General features: G+C 40.6%; 1 protein-coding gene across 12 annotated transcripts in view; it reads left to right on the plus strand.

The window, feature by feature from the left end:
• Positions 1 to 22,415, plus strand: part of SERGEF (secretion regulating guanine nucleotide exchange factor) — a 222,787-nt gene that overhangs the window by 6,115 nt on the left and 194,257 nt on the right. For 10 of the 12 annotated variants that reach the window (XR_009055425.1, XM_057748430.1, XM_057748431.1 and 7 more), the window contains exons 3-7: positions 983 to 1,138; positions 2,151 to 2,245; positions 6,628 to 6,688; positions 16,304 to 16,417; positions 18,774 to 18,836. Coding sequence is in view for 11 of the 12 variants with exons in the window: in XM_057748430.1 (XP_057604413.1) it covers positions 983 to 1,138; positions 2,151 to 2,245; positions 6,628 to 6,688; positions 16,304 to 16,417; positions 18,774 to 18,836 (489 nt within the window). In the remaining variant the exon portion in view is untranslated. Of the gene's footprint in view, positions 1 to 982; positions 1,139 to 2,150; positions 2,246 to 6,627; positions 6,689 to 16,303; positions 16,418 to 18,773; positions 18,837 to 20,739; positions 20,811 to 22,415 lie in introns of those variants that run through there. The other 2 variants (XM_057748439.1, XM_057748432.1) reach the window with 2 other exon arrangements.

Genomic DNA, 22,415 nt, shown 5'->3' on the forward strand with positions numbered 1-22,415 from the left:
ACCCCATACCCAAGTAGGGCTCAGAGAGGAAAACGGCTTAAGGTTATAAGACAAATAGTGGCCGAGTTGCAACATATATTTTATACCATATATTGGTATTTAACTTTCACATATGAGTTAGAAGTCTTTGCAGTTAATTTGAATATTCCTTGAGAGCAAGAACTTTGTATTTTCCTTAATTTTCCCTCAGAGTACCTAGGATAGTATTCAGTAAGTACTGCAAGTGCTATAGTATTGCACAAGAGGGCATATTGCATCCTGGTTAAGAGCATGAGCTCTGGAATCAAACCGCCTGGGTTTAAATCCTGGTTCTCTTAATTGTTAGCTGTGTGGCCTTGGGCAAATTAAATTCTCTGTGCCACAGTTGCCTCTCTGTTACATGGGGAGAATAATGATGAGAATCAGTGAGTTAATAGGGCTGCATTTATGACTTTCATGGGTCCTTGACACTTTTGCCTTTGTGGATACCTCCCTCCCTAAAAGAAATGTTTAAAATTATATTTACAGCTGCACTGATGTAAACATTAATATAATCCAGGCTAGTTTAATATTATATATTCTTATTACCTATATTTTTTATTTAAAAAATTTAAATTAAAACATTTTTGTGGGTTTCTACAAGTATTGCAGACCCCAGGCACTGCCTACAGGATAAGTCAGTCCCATGCATGAGGCCCTTAGAACAGTACTTGGCACATTCTACATCCTGAATAAATGCTGGCTTTTATTGTTATAGTAGATGCTCAGTTTGGTGATTGATTGGCCACTGCTGCAAGACTTGGAGTTTCCATCTAGATATTAGATTGGAATTCCTTGGCCCTATGCCATTTGGTCCAGAGCACGTTAACAGCATGGCTTATTGGCTTGGGTGGGAAAAAAGTGGATCCATGACTGCAAATAATTAATGAAATCCTTTTGCTCACTTCGGCTCACTTGCAATTTCTCCTGTGCACACTACCTCTAAAACCTTCATATTTTGCAGATGAAGGAAGCCTTTTTGTTTGTGGCCTGAACAAAGATGGGCAACTGGGACTTGGTCACACAGAGGATGTCCTGTACTTTACCCCCTGCAAGTCCCTCCTTAGCTGTCCCATCCAACAGGTGGCCTGTGGCTGGGATTTTACCATTATACTTACAGGTCAGTACACTCCTAGGTATAGCTTTATCACTGCAAAGGCTTTGGGTGGGAAGAGCATGATGGTGGGGGCCCTGATAAAGGAAATCCTCTTTGTATTTAAAAACACACACAAATGTTCTCTCTGGTTGTCAAGGAAAGTTGTGGAGTGCCTTTTGCAAGGAGAGTTCTAACAGTAAAGGGAGTGGGCTGGGAGATCTGGACTGTAATCATTAGAGTCTAAACAATAGCTCTCATTTTTGAAGTGAGGCCCATACTTAGTTTGGGCCTGTGTTGGAGTTGTAGGGAGTCAGTATATAACACTCTGTTTCTTGCTCACATTTGGGACCAATTGTGAGATGGGTGCAGAGCAGTCAGAAGGGTAGAGATCAAATTATAAGCTTTTTAGTGATAAAGGCTAAATTGGAGGACAGAGTTAATTGTCAGGCCAAGAAGTTCTGCTAGTACTCCTGTGATCCAAACCCACCCTAGAGTTTGATGCAAACTCTAGGCCTCCCCCCTAGAGGAAACCCTTACTATGTGTCTGCCCAGAGTGCCTGAGAGGAAGGTGCCAAGACACACATGTCCTGTTCCTTCTCCCAACCTCACCAACTGGCTAGTACTCCCCCTCACCACCACCCCCTCCACACACCCTGGAAATCAGTGAGAATGGGGAAGGGTGGGGGGAAAGTCCGGGAGTGTGTTAAAATGATGGAAATTCCATCTCACAGAAATATGAAAAGTGGGAGATGAGTATCCTCCATCCCAATGCTGGGCAGTGGGCTAAGCGTTCTCCACAGCTAACCTGTCGTTAATTAGGTGGTGTAGTGGATAGTCTGTGTGAAACGCTTAGCCCAGTGCCCAATATTTTTGTTCCTAGTGGGACAGAAGCAGGAACTATGGATTGAAAGCACTGGAGCACAGGGCCTCACTTGCTCCTCTCACTCCTTTTGCTGTTCTCATCCTTCAGCATTTACCCGTTGGTCACAGATGTCTTACTTCTTAGATCTGCAATTCAAGTATTTGTATTTTGCAGAAAACGGTGAAGTTCTATCATGTGGATCCAACTCCTTTGGCCAGTTAGGAGTTCCTCATGGGCCTCGAAGATGTGTGGTCCCCCAGGCCATTGAGGTAAGGACAGCCCCTAGTATTGAGCTTGCCCTTATCCTGTTAAAGGGTCTCCAGGTATCACAGTTATCCCTGCCGGACTAAAAAGCTGGATGGGTGCTTGAAAGCTCATGGGGTAGTTAGAATTTAAGTTGAAAAACTCAGGTTCTTCTGGGAAAAATTAGGTTGGAGGGATGGATGTTGTAAGTGAAAAGCCTCTGTTAGCTCTCATACATGTTATAATTTTCTTGTGAGATAAAACAATAAAGTTATATATCTTATAATGACATTAATGACATTTTACAATTCTTTTTTTTTTTTTTTTTTTTTTGGGCACACGGGCTTAGTTGCTCCGCGGCATGTGGGATCTTCCTGGAGCTGGGATCAAACCCGTGACCTCTGCATTGGCAGGCGGATTCTTAACCACTGCGCCACCTAGGAAGCCCACATTTTACAATTCTAAAAGTCATATTAGTGGGAACTGTGTTAGAAACAGGTCCAGTTGGAAGTGACTTGCTTAAAGACACTAAGCGAGGCAGATGGCATAGGCCAGCACCGTCCAGTGTAAATGTAATGTGAGCCACATATGTAATTTAAAAGTTTCCAGGAGCACCATTTGAAAAAGTAAAATTAATTTTTAAAATAATAGTTTATTGAGATATAAATCATATACCATAAAATTTACCCCTTAAAAATGTATGTTTCAGTGGTTTTTAGTATATTCATAGAGATGTGCAGCCACCACCATCATCTCATTTTGGACCATTTTCATTATCACAAAAGAAACCGCGTGCTCAATAGCAGTCAACTCCCATTTTCCCCTCCCACCAGCCCCTGGTGACTGCTAATCTGTATGTATGGATTTGTCTATTCTGGGCATTTCATATAAATGGAATCATACAATATGTAGCCTTTTGTGTCTGGCTTCTTTCACGTCAGGTGATATTTTCAAGTTTCATCTGTGTCATGGTCTGACATGGTGAAGTTAATTTTAATAGCTTTTAAACTAATCTAATGTATCCAAACTGTTATTGTTTCATTTTTTGTCATCAGTATAAAACTTTATTAATGAGATATTTTATAATCTTTACTTTATACAAAGTCTGGTGTACATTTTTTACTACAAAGTATATCTTAATTCATGCTAGTCACATTTCAAGTGTTCAACAGCCACGTGTAGTTAGAGGCTACCATATTGGACAGCACAAGTGTTAGACAGAACTCCTGGTTTTAGTTCAGAGCTCTTTTCACTGTATTGTATTTAAAATGTACACATTTTCATGAAGATTATATTGTAAGTGACGTTTTAGAGAATTTATGCTGGAATCTACAATGAGTTTCACCACCTAAGCTGCTCCACTCATGTCTAATTTCCTTAAACTGTGACTAAGAGTGGGAGATCTGTTTTCACTGGAGAGAGCTTGGGTCTGCTCCTATCACCTTGCTGAATTCTAATTGCTGGTATTGTGGGGTATTATTTGGGGTCATGGTTTCCATGGTTTTTAGTCCTTTTGCGCTGTTCTAACAAAAATATCATAGACTGGGTGGCTTAAACAGCAAACATTTATTTTTCACAGCTCCAGAGACTGGTAAGTACAAAATCAAGGCACCAGGAGATTTGGTATTTGGTGAGGGCTCACTTTCTGATTCATAGACAGCCGTCTTTTTGCTGTGTCCTTACACGCCAGAAGGGGAAGGGCGCTCTCTGGGGTCTCTTTTATAAGAGCATTAATCCCATTCATAAGGGCTCTGCTCTCATGACTTAATCACCTTCCAAAGGCCCCATCTCCAAATATTGTCACGTTGGGGATTAGGTCTCAACATGAATTTCCGAAGAACACAGACACTCAGTCTGTAGCACATGGGATGCATGGAAATCTAGACTGTAGTCCCTGTTATAAGAAGTGTCACAGCTTCTAGTTGCAAATAGATGGCTTTTTAAGAACCTATGTATAAGTTATAATTAATTTAGCTTAAGTTGCATGATTAAAGAAGACAGAAACAATGGTTAAAATATGTTGGATGACAGAATTGGAAGGTAAAAACATTTTGACCTGCTGTATCCTGTAGAACAATGGGAGGAATGTGCCAAAGTGAAGTATAAGAGAAGCTTTCATTTATTTAATAGCAACTATTGTGTGTAGGTGCTGTATTTAGGCAGGGGGGACAAAGGTGAGTAAGAAGCAATCCTAGCATTCGAGGGCCTTCTAGTTTAGTAGTACATGTTAGATATAGAAACACCTAGATGTATTACCATGTTAGAACTATGATAGATGCATGTGTAGCCCCAAAAGGGGAGTATCGAACTCTTTCTAGGGGAAGGTGAGGTGAGAACAGACTTATGCTGAATCTTGAAAGTTGACTAGAAATTTCCTGGCTTGGAATAGGAGGATGTGCAGATTAGGTACAAAAGAAGCACATTACAAACAGAAGGAACTGTGTGAGCTAGGGTATAGAGCATAAATCAGAAGGGTAAGGGATGCTACAAGCAGCTTAGTATGATTGGAATATAAGGAAGTGGTAGAAGTGCCAGTGGGGATTGGGCAGGCAGGGAGGTAGTGTCTGATAAATGGTAAGAACAGTGAGTTAGAGGGGAGCCACATGGGGTAGTGTGGGGGGGTAGAGGGGCTGGATTAAAGGAAGATTACTCAGGAAACTCTTGCTAATAATCCAGATAATAGATGGGTCTGCCCCAAACTAAGGTAGCAGCAGTGGGGATAGAGAGGGAGGAATGGAGGTAAATTGTTTTGAAGAGATTGAATCCACATGTAAAGCCCTTCAGTTAGCTTTGAAAAGAAAAAAAAAAAAAAATTAAAAGAAAAAAATTTAGGGGAGTGTATTCAAATTGTATGAGCAGTAAGATTTGATCTCCCCCAAAGCTAATGTGATTGTGGGCTGAATTAATAGAAATATAGTCTCCAGAAGAAGGGAGGACAAAGCTCTGTCCTTCTTTGTGCTGGTCACACTACATCTGGGATGTTGTGTCCTGGTGTGGGTTTGGTTCTTAGGCCCTGGGCACTGAGGTGAATAAGACTCAGACCCTGTGCTTGAGGACGCTAAAGTTTAGAAAGACACTGTGGACTTGTAAATAAGCAAATATGGTAAAGCCCCATAGGGACTGTGATTAGTGCGTATACAGTCCCTTAAGAGAGAGAGACTGAGTAACCAGAGCATAGAGGAGAGAAACCAAGAGGGGGAGGGAATTTGAAACCGGGTGATGGCTGATGGAATTGGGGATGTTTGGTCTAAAGAAGAGATGTGTATTAGTTGTCTATTGCTGTGTAATAAATTACGCTAAAATTTAGCAGCTTAAAGCAACAAGCATTTATTATCTCACAGTTTTGGAGGGTCAGGAATCTGGGAACAGCTTAGCTGGTCTCTCATGAGGTTGCAGTCAAGACGTCAGCCAGGCTGCATGAGGTCTGGTGGAGGCTTGACTGGGTTGGTTCCACTTCCATGCTGTCTCATGGGCAGGAGACTTTAGTTCCTTGCCATATGGACCTCTCTATAAGACTGTGCAGACGTGGTATCTGACTTCTCCGAAGAGTGATATGAGAGAGAGAGACAGGCTGGGTCAGAAAGGAAGCCTCACTGCCTTTCATCAGCTAGACTGTGAGCCACTTATCACTTCCTTATCCTATTCATTAGAAGCAAGTCACTAAATCTAGCCCACAGTGAAAGGGAGAGGAATTAAAGGGCGGAGTCTTAAAGAATTTGGGGACCTAATTTTAAAACCATCACAAGGTGTTTTAGAGAGGACATGACAACTGTCTTCTAATGTTTGGGAAGCCTTGTCAGAAGCAGTAGGCAGATAGGTTTGGTTCCACCTAAGGAGATAGATGGAATCGAGCAGGCACCTGGGGAGATGGTGAACCTGTGTCACTGGAAGTCGGTATTTGACAGGAGTTGGATGACCACTTGGTAGGGTGTTGTAGAGGAGTTTCTAGCATTGAATGGGGATTGGACTAGATAAGAGGTCAGCAAGCTAGACCCCTTGGTAAGTAAAGTTTTATTGGAACACAGCCACACCCATGCATATATTTATTGTGCATGCTGCTTTCATGTTACAGTGGCACAGTAGAGCAGTGTGACAGAAACCATGTGGCCTGCAAAGTCTAAACTATTTACTATTTAGCCCTTTACAGAAAATGTTTGCCAACCCCTGGACTGAATGACCTTGCAGGTGCCTCCCAGGCCTGAGTGGCATTGTAATATGGTATTTTAAAAAGATTTTGCCTTTTAGGGATACATATAGAGGCATTTATGAGTGGAAATGTGGGGGATTGGGAGCTTCAAACCAATCAGACATGTAATGAGAACCACGCTGCATTGTATCTGGGCATAAATTACATAAAATTTTGTAGATGATAATTCTGAGATCGCCATCCTTTTCTTTGTTTTGACAGCTCCTGAGGGAGAAGGTTGTTAGTATTGCTGCTGGACTGAGGCATGCTTTAGCTGCAACAGGTGATCGTTTTCCTTTTATTTTCTTCATAAGCGTGTAATAATGAGACATGGCGCTTTGGAAGAAATAAACTTTGAGTAATGCAGAGTGTCCTGCTGTGCTGCAGTCTGATTAAAAGGAGGGGGCATAAGGCAGAAGTCATGTGGGAAAGCCTTTAGCAGGTAGCAAGGAAGGAAATGAAGCTGTCGAGCTCTTCATTGTGTTCGAGGCATGGCGCTAGGTTCTCTTAATTTAATTAGTACCTCATTTAATCCTCATAGCTATGCAGTGATGTGAGTTAAACATTTTTTAAATTGAGGTGTAGTTAATTTTCAACTTATTATGTAAGTTTCAGGTGTACAGCGTAGTGATGCACAATTTTTAAAGATTATATTCCATTTTTAGTTGTTAGAAAATATTGTCCGTATTCCCTGTACAATCCCTGTATATCCTTGTAGCTTATTTATTTTATACATAGTAGTTTGTACCTCTTACATATGAAGAGACTGAGGTCCAGAGAGGCTAAAGTGCTTGTCTTAGGTTACACAGGGAGTAAGGAAGCAAAAGGTAGAGCTGGATCAGAGTCTCTCATGGGCTGGATTCCAAGGCCCACATTCTTTGCCCTGAACTGCACTGCTTTCCTAGTGGATTTTAATGTTTATTAATTTAAAAGCTTCAAGTGAGCTTGTCTCCTGTACTGTGAAAGGGTGATGGGTATAGGCTTACAGTGTGTGTGAAGTCAAGGGTGGAAAGTGGAGGAGGCAGTGACCCTTTTTTCTCTCTCTTGCTCATTTTCCTGCTTTCTGCTCCCAGTTCTTGGGGCTGAAGGACAGGCCGAACCAGCTTTGGCAGCTGAGGCTCAAGCGTTGGTGAGTCCAGTTGTGGAGTGGAGAGAGGAGTGGAGGCGAGGAAGTCTCATGCAGCACTGTACTGGTGGTCGCGTGGGGCTTAGTGTTGATTATACTTTTTTGAAAAATGAAACTTTTTATTTTGAGGTAATTGCAGATTCACATGCAGTTGTAAGAAATGAAATAGATCACATGCACTCTTTGCCCAGTTTCTCCCAGTGGTAGCATCTTGTGAAACTATAGTGTAATAGTACAACTAGTATGTCTTGACACAGTCAAGATACAGAACAGTTCCATCACAAGGATCCCTCTTATTGCTCTTTTGTAGCTGCACCCACTTCCTACCTACCCTCACCTCCTTCTTAGCTCCTGGCAACCACTCTTCTGTTCTCCTACAATGGTGTTGTTATTTCAAGAATGTTATATAGATGGTATCATACAGTATATAGCCTTTTAGGGTTGGTTTTTTTGCTCAGCATGATTTCCTGGAGGTTAACCCAAGTTGGGAGTAGCAATAATTTGTTCCTTTTTATTGCTAAGTAATATTCCATGGTATAAATTTACCACTGTAGTAGTTTGCTAGGGCTGCCATAACAAAAGACCACAGACTGGGTGGCTTAAACAACAGGAATTTATTTTCTCACGGTTCAGGAGGCTGGAAGTCCAAGATCAAGTTGCCATGAGGGTTGGTTTCTAGTGAAGCTTCTCTTCCTGGCCTGTAGATTCTGCCTTCTTGCTGTCTCCTCACATGGTTTTTCCTCTATGCACGCATGGAGAGAGAGAGAGAGAGATCTCTGGTGTTGCTTCCTCTTTTTAAAAGGATACCAGTTCTACTCTTCGACGTAAATAACAGCAAGATCTTTTTTGATCCACCCCCTAGAATAATGGAAATAAAAACAAAAATAGGGGCTTCCTAGGTGGTGCAGTGGTTAGGAATCTGCCTGTCAATGTAGGGGACACAGGTTCGATCTCTGCTCCAGGAAGATCCCACATGCCGTGGAGCGGCTAAGCCCATGCACCACAACTATTGAGCCTACTTTACAGCCTGTGAGCCACAGCTATTGAGCCCATGTGCTGCAACTACTGAGGCCCACGTGCCTAGAGCCCACGCTCTGCAACAAGAGAAGCCACGGCAGTGAGGAGCCCGCGCACCACAACGAAGAGTAGCCCCCATTCTCCACAACTAGAGAAAGCCCATGCACAGCAAAAAAAGACCCAACAGAGCCAATTAAATAAATGAATTAAATAAATAAATAGATAAATAAATTTATTAAAAAAAAATAAATGTGGGACCTAATGAAATTTTAAAGCTTCTGCACAGCAAAGGAAACTATAAGCAAGATGAAAAGACAACCCTCAGAACGGGAGAAAATATTTGCAAATGAATCAAAAGACAAAGGATTAATCTCTGAAATATATAAACAGTTCATCCAGCTCAATATCAAAAAAACAAACAACCCAATCAAAAAATGGGCAGAAGACCTAAATAGGCATTTCTCCAAAGAAGACATATGGATGGCCAAGAGGCACATGAAAAGCTGCTCAACATCACTGATTATTAGAGAAATGCAGATCAAAACTACAATGAGATATCACCTCATACTGGTTAGAATGGGCATCATCAGAAAATCTAGAAACAGGAAATGCTGGAGAGGGTGTGGAGAAAAGGGAATGCTCTTGCACTGTTGGTGCAAATGTAAATTGATACAGCCACTATGGAGAAGAGTATGGAGATTCCTTGCAAAACTAAAAATAGAACTACTGTATGACCCAGCAATCCCACTGCTGGGCATATACCCAGAGAAGACTATAATTCAAAAAGACACACGCATTCCAATGTTCATTGCAGCACTCTTTACAATAGCCAGGACATGGAAGCAACCTAAATGTCCATCAACAGATGAATGGATAAAAAAGATGTGGTACATATATACAATGGAATATTACTCAGCTGTGAAAAGCAATGAAACTGGGACATTTGTAGAGACATGGATGGACCTAGAGACTGTCATACAGAGTGAAGTGAGTCAGAAAGAGAAAAACATCATATATATATATATTTTAATTTTATTTATTTATTTATTATTTTTTGGGGGTACACCAAGTTCAATCATCTGTTTTTATACACATATCCCCGTATTCCCTCCCTCCCTCGACTCCCCCCCACCCTCCCTCGACTCCCCCCACCCTCCCCATCCCAGTTCTCTAAGGCATCCTCCGTCCTCGAGTTGAACTCCCTTTGTTATACAGCAACTTCCCACTGGCTATATATTGTACAGTTGGTAGTATATATATGTCTATGCTACTCTGTCACTTCGTCTCAGCTTCCTCTTCACCCCCCGCCCCCCCAAACCTCGAGTTCTCCAAAACATCATATATTAACACATATATGCAGACTATAGAAAAATGGTACAAATTAACCAGTTTGCAAGGCAGAAATAGAGACACAGATGTAGAGAACAAACATATGGACACCAAGTGGGGAAAGCGGGGAGGGTTGGGGGGGAATGAATTGGGAGATTGGGATACCAAATTGTACACTCTAAATATATGCAGTTTATTGTCTGTTAACTGTATCTCAATAAAAGTTCTTAAAAAGAAAAGGACATAAATGGATGTTGAACTTTGTCAAAAGCTTTTTCTGCATCTATTGAAATGATCATATGGTTTTTATCCTTCAATTTGTTGATATGATGTATCACGTTGATTGATTTGCGTATATTGAAGAATCCTTGCATCCCAGGGATAAACCCCACTTGATCATGGTGTATGATTTTTTTAATGTGCTGTTGGAGTCTGTTAGCTAGTATTTTGTTGAGGATTTTTGCATCTATATTCATCAGTGATATTGGTCTGTAGTTTTCTTTTTTTGTGACATCTTTGCCTGGTTTTGGTATCAGGGTGATGGTAGCCTCGTAGAATGAGTTTGGGAGTGTTCCGCCTTCTGCAATATTTTGGGAGAGTTTGAGAAGGATAGGTGTTAGCTCTTCTCGAAATGTTTGATAGAATTCACCCGTGAACCCATCTGGTCCTGGGCTTTTGTGTGTTGGCTGATTTTTAATCACTGCCTCAATTTCCGTACTTGTGATTGGTCTATTCATGGTTTCTATTTCTTCCTGGTTCAGTCTTGGAAGATTGTATTTTTCTAAGAACGTATCCATTTCTTCCAGGTTATCCAATTGATTGGCATATAGTTGCTTGTAGTAGTCTCTCATGATGTTTTGTATTTCTGAGGTGTCCGTTGTTACGTCTCCTTTTTCATTTCTAATTCTGTTGATTTGCATCTTCTCCCTTTTTTTCTTGATGAGTCTGGCTAATGGTTTATCAATTTTGTTAATCTTCTCAAAGAACCAGCTTTTAGTTTTATTTATTTTTGCTATGGTTTCCTTCCTTTCTTTTTCATTTATTTCTGCTCTGATCTTTATGATTTCTTTCCTTCTGCTCACTTTGGGGTTTCTTTGTTCTTCTTTCTCTAGTTGTTTGAGGTGTAAGGTTAGGTTGTTTATTCGATCATTTTCTTGTTTCTTAAGGTAGGACTGTATTGCTATAAACTTCCCTCTTAGAACTGCTTTTGCTGCGTCCCATAGGTTTTGGGTTGTTGTGTTTTCATTGTCGTTTGTTTCTAGATATTTTTTGATTTCTTCTTTGGTTTCTTTAGTGATTTCTTGGTTGTTTAAGTGAATTGTTTAGCCTCCATGTGTTTGTATTTTTTGCAGTTTTTTTCCTGTAATTGATATCTAGTCTCATGGCGTTGTGGTCTGAGAAGATGCTTGATATGATTTCAGTTTTCTTGAATTTGCTGAAGTTTGATTTGTGACCCAAGATGTGATCTATCCTGGAAAATGTTCCGTGTGCACTTGAGAAGAAAGTGTAGTCTGTCGTTTTTGGATGGAATGTCCTAACAAGACAAGGGTGTCCACTCTCACCATTATTATTCAACATAGTTTTGGAAGTTTTAGCCACAGCAATCAGAGAAGAAAATGAAATAAAAGGAATACAAATTGGAAAAGAAGAAGTAAAATTGTCACTCTTTGCAGATGACATGATATTATATATAGAAAACCCTAAAGACTCTACCAGAAAACTGCTAGCACTAATTGATGAGTTTAATAAAGTAGCAGGATACAAAATTAATGCACAGAAATCTCTTGCATTCCTATACACTAACAACGGAAGAGCAGAAAGAGAAATTAAGGAAACTCTCCCATTCACCATTGCAACAAAAAGAATAAAATACCTAGGAATAAACCTGCCTAAGGAGGCAAAAGACCTGTATGCAGAAAACTATAAGACATTGATGAAAGAAATCAAAGATGACACAAACAGATGGAGGGACATACCATGTTCCTGGATTGGAAGAATCAACATAGTGAAAATGACTGTACTACCCAAAGCAATTTACAGATTCAGTGCAATCCTGATCAAATTACCAATGGCATTTTTCACAGAACTAGAGCAAGAAATCTTACGATTTGTATGGAAACGCAAAAGCAATCTTGAGAAGGAAAAATGGAGTTGGAGGAATCAGGCTCCCTGACTTCAAACTATACTACAAGGCCATAGTGCTCAAGACAGTATAGTACTGGCACAAAAACAGAAAGGAAGATCAATGGACTAGAATAGAGAACTCAGAAGTAAGCCCAAACACATATGGGCACCTTATCTTTGACAAAGGAGGCACGAGTATACAATGGAAAAAAGACAGCGTCTTCAATAAGTGGTGCTGGGACAATTGGACAGCAACATGTACAAGAATGAAATTAGAACACTTCCTAACACCATACACAAACATAAACTCCAAATGGATTAAAGACCTACATGTAAGGCCAGACACTATAAAACTCCTAGAGGAAAACATAGGCAGAACACTGTATGACATCCATCAAAGCAAGATCCTTTTTGACCCACCTCCTAGAATCATGGAAATAAAATCAAGAATAAACAAATGGGACCTCATGAAACTTAAAAGCTTTTGCACAGCGAAAGAAACCATAAACAAGACTAAAAGGCAACCCTCAGAATGGGAAAAAATAGTTGCCTATGAAACAACGGACAAAGGATTAACCTCCAAAATATACAAGCAGCTCATGCAGCTTAATACCAAAAAAGCAAATAACCCAATCCACAAATGGGCAGAAGACCGAAATAGACATTTCTCCAAAGAAGACATCCAGATGGCCAACAAACACATGAAAAGATGCTCAACATCACGAATCATCAGAGAAATGCAAGTCAAAGCCACAATGAGGTATCACCTCACACCTATCAGAATGGCCATCATCACAAAATCTGGAAACAACAAATGTTGGAGAGGGTGTGGAGAAAAGGGAACTCTCCTGCACTGTTGGTGGGAATGTACGTTGGTACAGCCACTATGGAAAACAATTTGAAGGTTCCTTAAAAAACTACAAATAGAACTACCATATGATCCAGTAATCCCACTACTGGGCATATACCCAAAGAATACCATAATCCCAAAAGAAACCTGTACCATAATGTTTATTGCAGCACTATTTACAATAGCCAGGACATGGAAGCAACCGAAATGCCCATCAACAAATGAATGGATAAAGAAGATGTGGCATATATATACAATGGAATATTACTCAGCTATAAAAAGGGATGAGATGGAGCTATATGTAATGAGGTGGATAGAACTACAGTCTGTCATACAGAGTGAAGTAAGTCAGAAAGAGAAAGACAAGTATTGTATGCTAACTCACATATACGGAATCTAAAAATGGTACTGATGAACTCAGTGACAAGAACAAGGATGCAGATGCAGAGAATGGACTGGAGAACTCGAGGTTTGGGAGGGGGCGGGGGGTGAAGGGGAAACTGAGACGAAGCGAGAGAGTAGCACAGACATATATATAGTACCAACTGTAAAATAGATAGCCAGTGGGAAGTTGTTGTATAACAAAGGGAGTCCAACTCGAGGATGGAAGATGCCTTAGAGGACTGGGGCGGGGAGGGTGGGGGGTCTCGAGGGTGGGGGAGTTGAGGGAGGGAGGGAATATGGGGATATGTGTATAAAAACAGATGATTGAACTTGGTGTACCCCCAAAAAATAATAATAAAAAAATAAATAAAATAAAATAAAATTTAATAAGAAAAAAAAAAAAAAAAGGAAAAGGACACCAGTTCTTTCAGATTAAGGCCTCACTCTTATGACCCATTTAACTTTTATCGCCTCCTGTAGGCCCTGTCTCCAAATACAGTTACATGGGAGTTTAGGACTTCAGTATATGCGTTTACAGGGGATACAATTCAGTCTGTAACAACCACGGTTTGTTTAACCAGTCACCCATTGAAGGGCATTTGTTTGTTTCCGGTTTTTAGCTATTTAAGAATAAAGCTATAAACATTTGTGGACAAGTTTTTATGTGAACATAAATTTTCATTTCTCTTGAATAAATGCCCAGGAGTATGATTACTGAGTTGGATGGTAGTGATTACACTTTTATAAGCAGCTTCTTAGAAATTAGCAGAGCCAGAGAATTGCCTGTCATTGGTTTCCTTGACACCTTTCCTACCAACATTCTGTGATTGCTCGTCTTATGAGTATGTTTTTTGTCCAGTTACAAAGCAGCACAGTTCCCATTATGTGTTTGATTAATTTAATTGTAAGTCCTCCCCTCCCCCACTTAATCTGTAAATGTTTCTGCCTGCATGTCTGAAAGATAAGGAATTTTTCTGAAAATATTACCAAAAAAATACCATCATCATACCTACAAAAAATTATCAGTAATTCTGTAATTTCATCAAGCATCTACTCAGTGTTTAAATTTCCCTGATTATCTCAAAAATATTGTTTTATGTTTGTTTGAATCAGGATCCAGATTACGCCTGTCATTGCAATTGGTTGTTATGTATCTCAAGTCTCTCTCTTTTAAAATTTATTTATTCCTTTTAGTTTTTTATTGTGATAAAATACTCATAAAATTTATCATCTTAACCATTTTTAAGTGTACAGTGGGATTAAGTACATTCACATTATTGTGCAACCATTACCAAAATCCACCTCCAGAACTTTTCTCATCATGCAAAACTGAAACCCTATATCCATTAAACACTAACTCCCCATTTCCCCTTCCCCAGTCCCTGGCAACCACCATTCTGCTGTCTATCTCCGTGATTTTGACCACTTATACAGGTACTTCATATAAGTGGAATCATACAGTCTTTGTCTTTTTTGGCTTATTTCACTCAACATAATACCCTCAAGGTCTAATCATGTTGTAGCAAATGTCAGACTTTCCTTCCTTTTTAAGACTTAATGATATTCCACTGTATGTATATACCACATTTTGCTTATTATTCATCTATTGATAGACACTTGGGTGTGTCTGCATTTTAGCTATTGTGAATAATACTGCTGAGAACATGGGTGTACAAACATCACTTCAAGATCTTGCTTTCAGTTCTTTAGGATATATACCCATAAGTTGGATTCCTGGATCATATAGTAATTCTATTTTTAATTTTTGGGGGGAATTGCCACACTGTTTTCCATAGTGGCTCTACCATTTTACATTACCACCAGTAGTGCACAAGGTTTCCACTTTTTTCACATCCTTGCCAACACTTGTTATTTTCTTCTTCTTTTTTTAATAATGGCCATCCTAATGAGTGTAAAGTGGAATTTCATTGTAGTTTTGATTTATATTTTCCTAATGATTAGTGGTGTTGAGCATCTTTTCATGTGCTTATTGGCCATTTATATATTTTCTTTGGAGAAAAGTCTATTCAAGTCCTTTGCTCATTTTTGAATCAGGCTTTGTTGTTGTTGAGTTTTAGGAATTCACTGTATATTTTAAATATTCATCCCTTATCAGACATCTCCAGTCTCTTTTAATCTTTATGTACCTTTTCCTCTCTTTTTTTCCTCTTGCAATTTATTTGTTGAAGAGATGGTAAGTTTTGTTTTATTTCAATTCTGTTTTGCTTACATTGTGCTCAGTCATTATCACTTATATCTCACAAAGCAGGCTTGTCTGTTTACAGCCTAAAGGACTATTGGATATAGGGTGCTTCTGGAGGAGCAGTACCTTAATGTTGCTGTTGGATGATGAATCCTAGTTACACACATCTGACTGTAGACCAAACATACAACATTTCATCTATGCATTTGTACAAGGTTCAGAACATGGGTACATGAATTAGAGTCAGTGAATATGGAGATAAAAGGCCATTCCACTGGAGTAGTGGCTATTAAGAAGCTATCTTGTAGTCATAAATGTATTTATTTGGCAATTAGGAATATTTGAATTCATCTTGGTGTAGTAGAGAATGCACTCTGTTAGGTGTAAGAGAGTTGAGTCCTGGTGTTTTCTCTGCTACTAGCTCCCTGTTTGACCTTGGACAAATCACATCCTCTCTACAGGGCCTCAGTTTCTCATCTAGTAAGTGTGAGGAATGGATGTGGTAAGCTTTAAGGTTCTTTCCTGCTTGGTCTGGAGTCTGAATTGTCGTTTCAGGTTAATCATGAAAAAGATGTCATTCCAGTAATTTGACTCTTCAGGAGTGTCCTAGAACTTTCTGGAGGGAGTTTTACTACGTTGAAATTTCCTTTGATGGTCTTAGATTGCCCTGAAGATTGGGTTTGTGATTGGCTTGGTGGTAATCCCTATGATCAGCCATAGGGCCTCTTGAGGCAATAAGCTTTTCCATAATATGCATGTTAATTGAGCATGAATTAGGACTCTCTCATGGCCGTGAGGTTCAAAGAACAATCTGGTCTTAATCCAGATAAACATTTTCTTTTTTCTCCCCTGCTCCTCTGGGAAGCTGGTGGCACTGTGTTCCAGTGGGGAACTGGTTTGGCATCCTCTGGACGGCGGTTGTGCCCTGGGCAGACTCTCCCACTGTTTTTGACAGCAAAGGAACCGAGTAGAGTGACAGGTAAGGCCCTTACTTCTTCTGAATCCTGTATTTATTCTTTGTTTGGAAGTGAAGACACGGGCATGCAGAAAATGGGTAAATGGAGTTTTGCTTTTGCTATTTCTTGGTGTCTCTGTCTTAACTGTCTCTGTTGGTTGGTCTATTAATTTTCTGGGATTTTTGTGGGCCCGGTAAAAGTACCTCTTTGTTGCCAGAGTTTGGAACCCATTGAGAAGTAGATGCAAGTCAAATAGGTGGAAATCAACTAGGAAGCTCTAGAACTGTTGAAAGGTAGGTTGGAATACATGACTTAGGTGTTTGGAAATAACGTGTAGCAACAGTGAGCCTCCAGGTTCTGAATCCCAGATTGAATTTACCCACCAGGCACTGGAGCAGCTGCATGCATTTGGGCTCCTTGTGGGGGAACCCACAAGGACTGTGCCCGCCTGGTTCCTTTTCCTAAAAGGAAAGCAGGAGTGAGTGAGGTTGTGGAGAGAGGGGCCAGGGAAGTCTCTTCGTGGGCACACGAGGAGTAGGTAGGAAGGGTGCTGCCCACAGGTCTGCTGGGAAGTTAGTCTCTAGGACTTTCTTTCTCTGTCTCTCTCTGCTCTACACTCTCTTTGTGGGCCTTTCTCTCTCTGTATGTAGCACCATGTCTCTACCTCCTCCTCCTCCTCTCTCACTCTCTGAGTTTGTGACCCAGGTTACTGAGGGTTGGCTGTAGGAAAAACCTGTCAGGAAACCTCTACTTTTCTGTGGCTCAGAACAAAGGAGGGATTTTTGAGGATGGTAGGAAGGGGGAAAAGAAAAGGAAAGGGTGAGCTGCAGTGGGAGTGTCCTACAAGTTGTTGGGGTTGTTCAGATTCTTTTCAGTCCTCGAGGCTTTCCCCTTCTGTGCGGGTGAGGTTAGCCACCCAAAGCCCATGTATTGAGTTGGGAGGGTTCTCTTACAGAAGGAGAAGGGACTGCTGGACACAGGGCAGACAGTCTAGTTCACATTGAAAGCATTTGTCATGTAAACTCATACTTTCCATACATTTTTTCCTGCCTCACCAAGCTTGTCACTGCTCCCTGGGTGTGTGCTGTGCTCTCATTCCTCTGTGCCTGTGGGCAGACTGTTACCTCTTCCCAGGATGCCTTTTCCTTCCTCTTCCCCTTGGGAAAATCCTGATATTTTTCAGGTCCTAGTTCAGCTGTAGCTTTCTCAGCAAAGTCTCTTCCTGCTTCTCGCCTCCATTGCATTTTCTTCATGCAGGGACAGCACAATGTATTATATTGTTATGAGTTGTTTACATGTTTTTCCAAATGCCAAAGATAATGAGCTTTTTAAGAGTAGGGACTGTGTCTACTTTCTGTTTTAGCACAGATTCTGTATCTAAAAGGAATCAGAAATGTTTTGATTTGATTTAAACGACCTGCTGGGATCTGCCCAGGGCACAGCTTAGATTCAGAGTTGATTTGGTGGAGTTTTCTGATGAGATGTTAGAAAAGATATCAGCTTCCTGCCCTCAAAGCCTTTCACTTTTCGTTCTCCCATCTTCACCTCATTGCCATCAGTTCTGGAGCTGGAACCCTGGATATCCTCCCCGACCCGACCACTAGGGGCCCAATGCTTCCTCTCTGGTGAAAGTAGAAGAAACGTCTGCTTTGTTGTTTTCTCATTCCACAGGATACCTGAAGGCATGAGGGGCATTTTATGAAGACACTGGTAAATTAAACAGAAGTGTAAGAAGAAAGAGTTATAGAATAAGACTCTGCATGCCAGACCAGGTGACCACAGCTTCAAGCAGAGTTGATTAGGATTTACCTTGTCATCGAAGTCAGTGTATTTAAGGGCAGAAAAGTGTTGGATTTGGAGATGGGAGGCAAGTTCAAATTCCAGTTCTGTTTGTGTGTTGTTAGGAGGCCTGGGCTTGTGTTTTAGTGTCTGCATGTGATAGCAGCTGAATGTGTAAGATATTACTTCTAGGCCCACTTTGTGGACAGAGCTAGGAAATATTCGTGTACACACACATGTTTATACATACATACATCTATGTCTGTTTATCTCTAGTAGAAACCACAAGTCTACACTGACTTCAATTACAATCCAGTATCACATGGTCGATTCTAGCCTTTAACCGTTTCATATCTGTACCTTTCTTCTCCTTTCTGATTGTGAAAAATTTGACTCCTTTATCCTCAAACTATTTACTTATTTGTTCAGCCTCCTGGATGTAACCAGTCCAGCCATCTTCTTGGCCAGTGCCACCGACTCAGACCTTCCTGCCCTGTCTGAGAGTTTCTCTCCAGGTGCTGGTGGTCGCTGCCTATGGCACTTCTCTGCCCAGTTTGTTCTGTTATAAATGTGATTTCAAAAGAATTTTTTTTTTTGTAGGCCTAGAGAATTCTCAAGCAGTATGTGTTCTTGCTGGCTCAGATCACTCAGCTTCACTGACAGGTAGGTAACATGCCATTCAGAATTCTGGGCATTTTTACCTCAAATGATGCTGTTGGGATACGGAGCGAAGAGCGTGCACTTTGGAGTCAGGATTCTGTTGCCACCTCTGGTATGATCTTAGGCAAGTCACTTTACCTTCCTGAGACCATTTCCTTGTCTATAAAATACTTTGGATAGTTTTGAGAATTACATATGATAATACATGTAAAACACTCACATGAAACAGGCTCACTTCCTTTCCTCTGAATCTGTTTTCTTAGTGGTACAATAGGGATAAAAATACCTTCCTTTAGGGTGATTGTGATTGTCAAATCATATAACCAACAGTAAATTTATATATAACATTGTTATCTTATCCGTCTAATCTATTTTGATGTCTAATGTAACTATCTAAGTTCTCTAGCTGTCTATTTTCTCTAGCTGTTTAATCTCAGACTAACCTGTTTTATCCACATATATCTTTCTACTCCATTTGTCTGTCACCGTGCCTACTCTCTCTGTTTATCTACTCTTTTATTTAACTATATATCTCTATTTTTATTTATCTTCTGTCTTTGTGCCTTTCTATCTAACCTAGGTCTCTGTAATCTCTAAGTCTAGTTGTGTATATGTTTTCTAATCTATTTTATATTTTATATATTTCTTTAGTTCATCTCTTTATTCCATCTCTTTAATCTGTCCCTCTATCTGTCTCTTCTCACGCTGTGTATTGGCTATGTATCTGTCCATCCATCCATTCGACACACCCAACCAACAGAGTATAAACTTTCTAGTAACAGTGCAGCGTTTTCTTGAAAGTGAAGGCTCTCTCTCACAAAGGTTATCTTTTTCAAAGCCCAGATTGCCCTGACCCCTGCTGGTAGACTGCATACTCTAGCTCTGAGAGATTTATGTTGGTAAGACCTCTTACCCAGAGTTGAATGCATTACATTTTTTGAGCAAAGGGAAATAACTTTCATACACAGTGTTTCCAGTGTTTTATGAGGAAATTAAGATGGGTACACAGTATCTATACATTAATGGGGGCTTGCATTCTTCAACATCAAATTTGTAACACAGTCCTACTGAGGAGCTGTTACGGTTCCAAAACACAAGAGCCCTAATGTGAGAGTTAAATACTTAGCAAATTATGAACTACAAATAACTTGATATTTAATAAGTTAAAAACAACTAACGAAAGAAATACCTGCTTTTAGCCTATGTCTCATATTAGGTAGATTTATAGATATGTTAAAAAAGTTGAGTTGAAGTGAATGCTAGCTCTCAGGGACTCCCCTGGGCATGTGGTCCGCCTCCCCTTATATAGAAGGGGGACAGGAGACCCTAGGATGAGAAGTGACTAGTTCATCCCCCACAGTCCTCACTAGCACTGGGGGAAGGCATTCTTTTCTGAGAATAAGAATAGACTAAGAGGTTTCTTTTTTTTTTTCTTTTGGCTGCATTGGGTCTTCATTGGCGCACACAGGCTTTCTCTAGTTGTGGTGAGCAGGGCCTAGTTAGTCTTTTGTTGCGGTGCACAGGATTCTCACTGCGGTGGCTTCTCTTGTTGTGGAGCACAGGCTCTAGGCACGTGGGCTTCAGTAGTTGCAGCACGTGGGCTCAGTAGTTGTGGCACATGGGCTCTAGGGCACGTGGGCTTCAGTAGTTACATCACTTGGGCTCAGTAATTGTGTCTCGTGGGCTGTAGAGTGCTGGCTCAGTAGTTGTGGCGAACGGGCTTAGTTGCTCCGCAGTGTGTGGGATCTTCCTGGACCAGGGATCGAACCCATGTCCCCTGCATTGGCAGGTGGATTCTTAACCACTGTGCCACCAGGGAAGTCCCGAGAGGTTTCTTTTCTTTCTTTTTTTTTTTTTTTTGATTTTTTGGCTATGCCGTGAGGCATGCGGGATCTTCCCTGACCAGGATCAAACCCGGGCCCTCTGCGTTGGGAGCATGGAGTCCTAACCACTGGACCACCAGGGAAGTCCTGAGAGGTATCTACTCTGTTTTAATTAATTTGAAATGGCTGGTATCATGTAAACCTAGAGTCTTCTGATTGCTTGCTAACATTGATTTCTTTAAAAATCTTGTAATTAGTAAAGCTATGTATTATTTCATATGTGGAGCATTTTTACTATGGTGTTTTTAAAACATAGATGTTGAATTTTTTATTGAGATATAATGCATATATGAAATTCACTCCTTTAAAGTGTGCAATTTAGTGATTTTTAAAGTATATTCACAAAGTGAATTGGTTTTTGATATTTTGAATTAATTAAAAAAGGGTCAAGACTAATATCCCTTTTTCCTGGTCTGGTACAAGCTGTTACACATTGGATTTTGTTCAGTGCTCTTTAGACCTTCTCTCTAGAGTTGTAGATTATGTAACTAGCTGGCATTGCAGCAGAATTTAATTTTGCTTGCTGATGCAACAGTGTAATGATCTGCATGTGGAAGACAGTTTGTCTTTGCAAAAAGATGGTTTAGACACACTGAGACAAATGAAGGCTCATTACAGGCACAGGCTCACTGTCAGTGGCACCTTGGTAGCTGAGCACTCCATGTAATGGGTGGAGACTTTGCTGAGGGGTGCACTGCCCTCTTGTAAAGGATCTTCATACTGTATACACCCTGGTGGGGTCCAGGGAGGTTGCCCTTTCTCTAGGCATGAAATACAATGCACCAAATTCACTGTATAGAACTGCAGAATGTCAGTGCTGCAAGGTCATCTGGGTGACAAAAAGGCTCCACTAATGTATAGACCCTCAGACTCTATGAAATAGAGACTCACAATGTGAAGTGGTGTGCCCAGTATCACAGAGTGATCCAGTAGCAGATCTGGAGCTTGAACCCTGAATCTTGGTCTAATATCCTTTAATGATACTGTTTGGCTTCTGATGAGTATTGGAGAATAGACCAGACTGCCTCAGGGCAAGCGATACTGTGAACTTTTATTGGGAGGTCACAGAATGCCGTGGAAGCAGAAAACCTGGCTTCTGGTCCCGCTTGATCCCTTATTAGCCATGTGATCTTGAAAGTCATTTAACATCTCCGAGCCTTGGTTAATTTATCTTCTAGAAGAATGCTGTCTAGGAGAAATTTAATGTGAGCCGCATTGCGAAAAGTAAAAAGAAACAGGTGAATTAATTTTAATAATTTATTTTACTTAATCCAGTATATCCAAAATATTATTTCAGTGTGTAATCAACATAAAAAATATTGAGACACACTCTTTTTGCACTAAGTCTTTGCAATCCATTGGGCTTTTAGAAATTTTTTTTTAATTTATTTTTTTATTATTTTTTTGGCTGTGTTGGGTCTTCATTGCTGCACATGGGCTTTCTCTGGTTAGTGGAGGCTACTCTTTATTGTGGTGTGCAGGTTTCTCATTGTGGTGGCTTCTCTTGTTGCAGAGGATGGGCTCTAGGTGCACGGGCTTCAGTAGTTGCAGCACGCAGGCTCCTTAGTTGTGGCACTAGGACTCTAGAGTGCAGGCTCAGTAGTTGTGGTACATGGGCTTAATTGCTCCGAGGCATGTGGGATCTTCCCGGGCCAGGGATCGAACCTGTGTCCCCTGTAATGGCAGGCGATTCTTAACC

This window comes from Hippopotamus amphibius, chromosome 9, assembly GCF_030028045.1.
Source record: "Hippopotamus amphibius kiboko isolate mHipAmp2 chromosome 9, mHipAmp2.hap2, whole genome shotgun sequence".
Lineage (NCBI taxonomy): Eukaryota > Metazoa > Chordata > Mammalia > Artiodactyla > Hippopotamidae > Hippopotamus > Hippopotamus amphibius.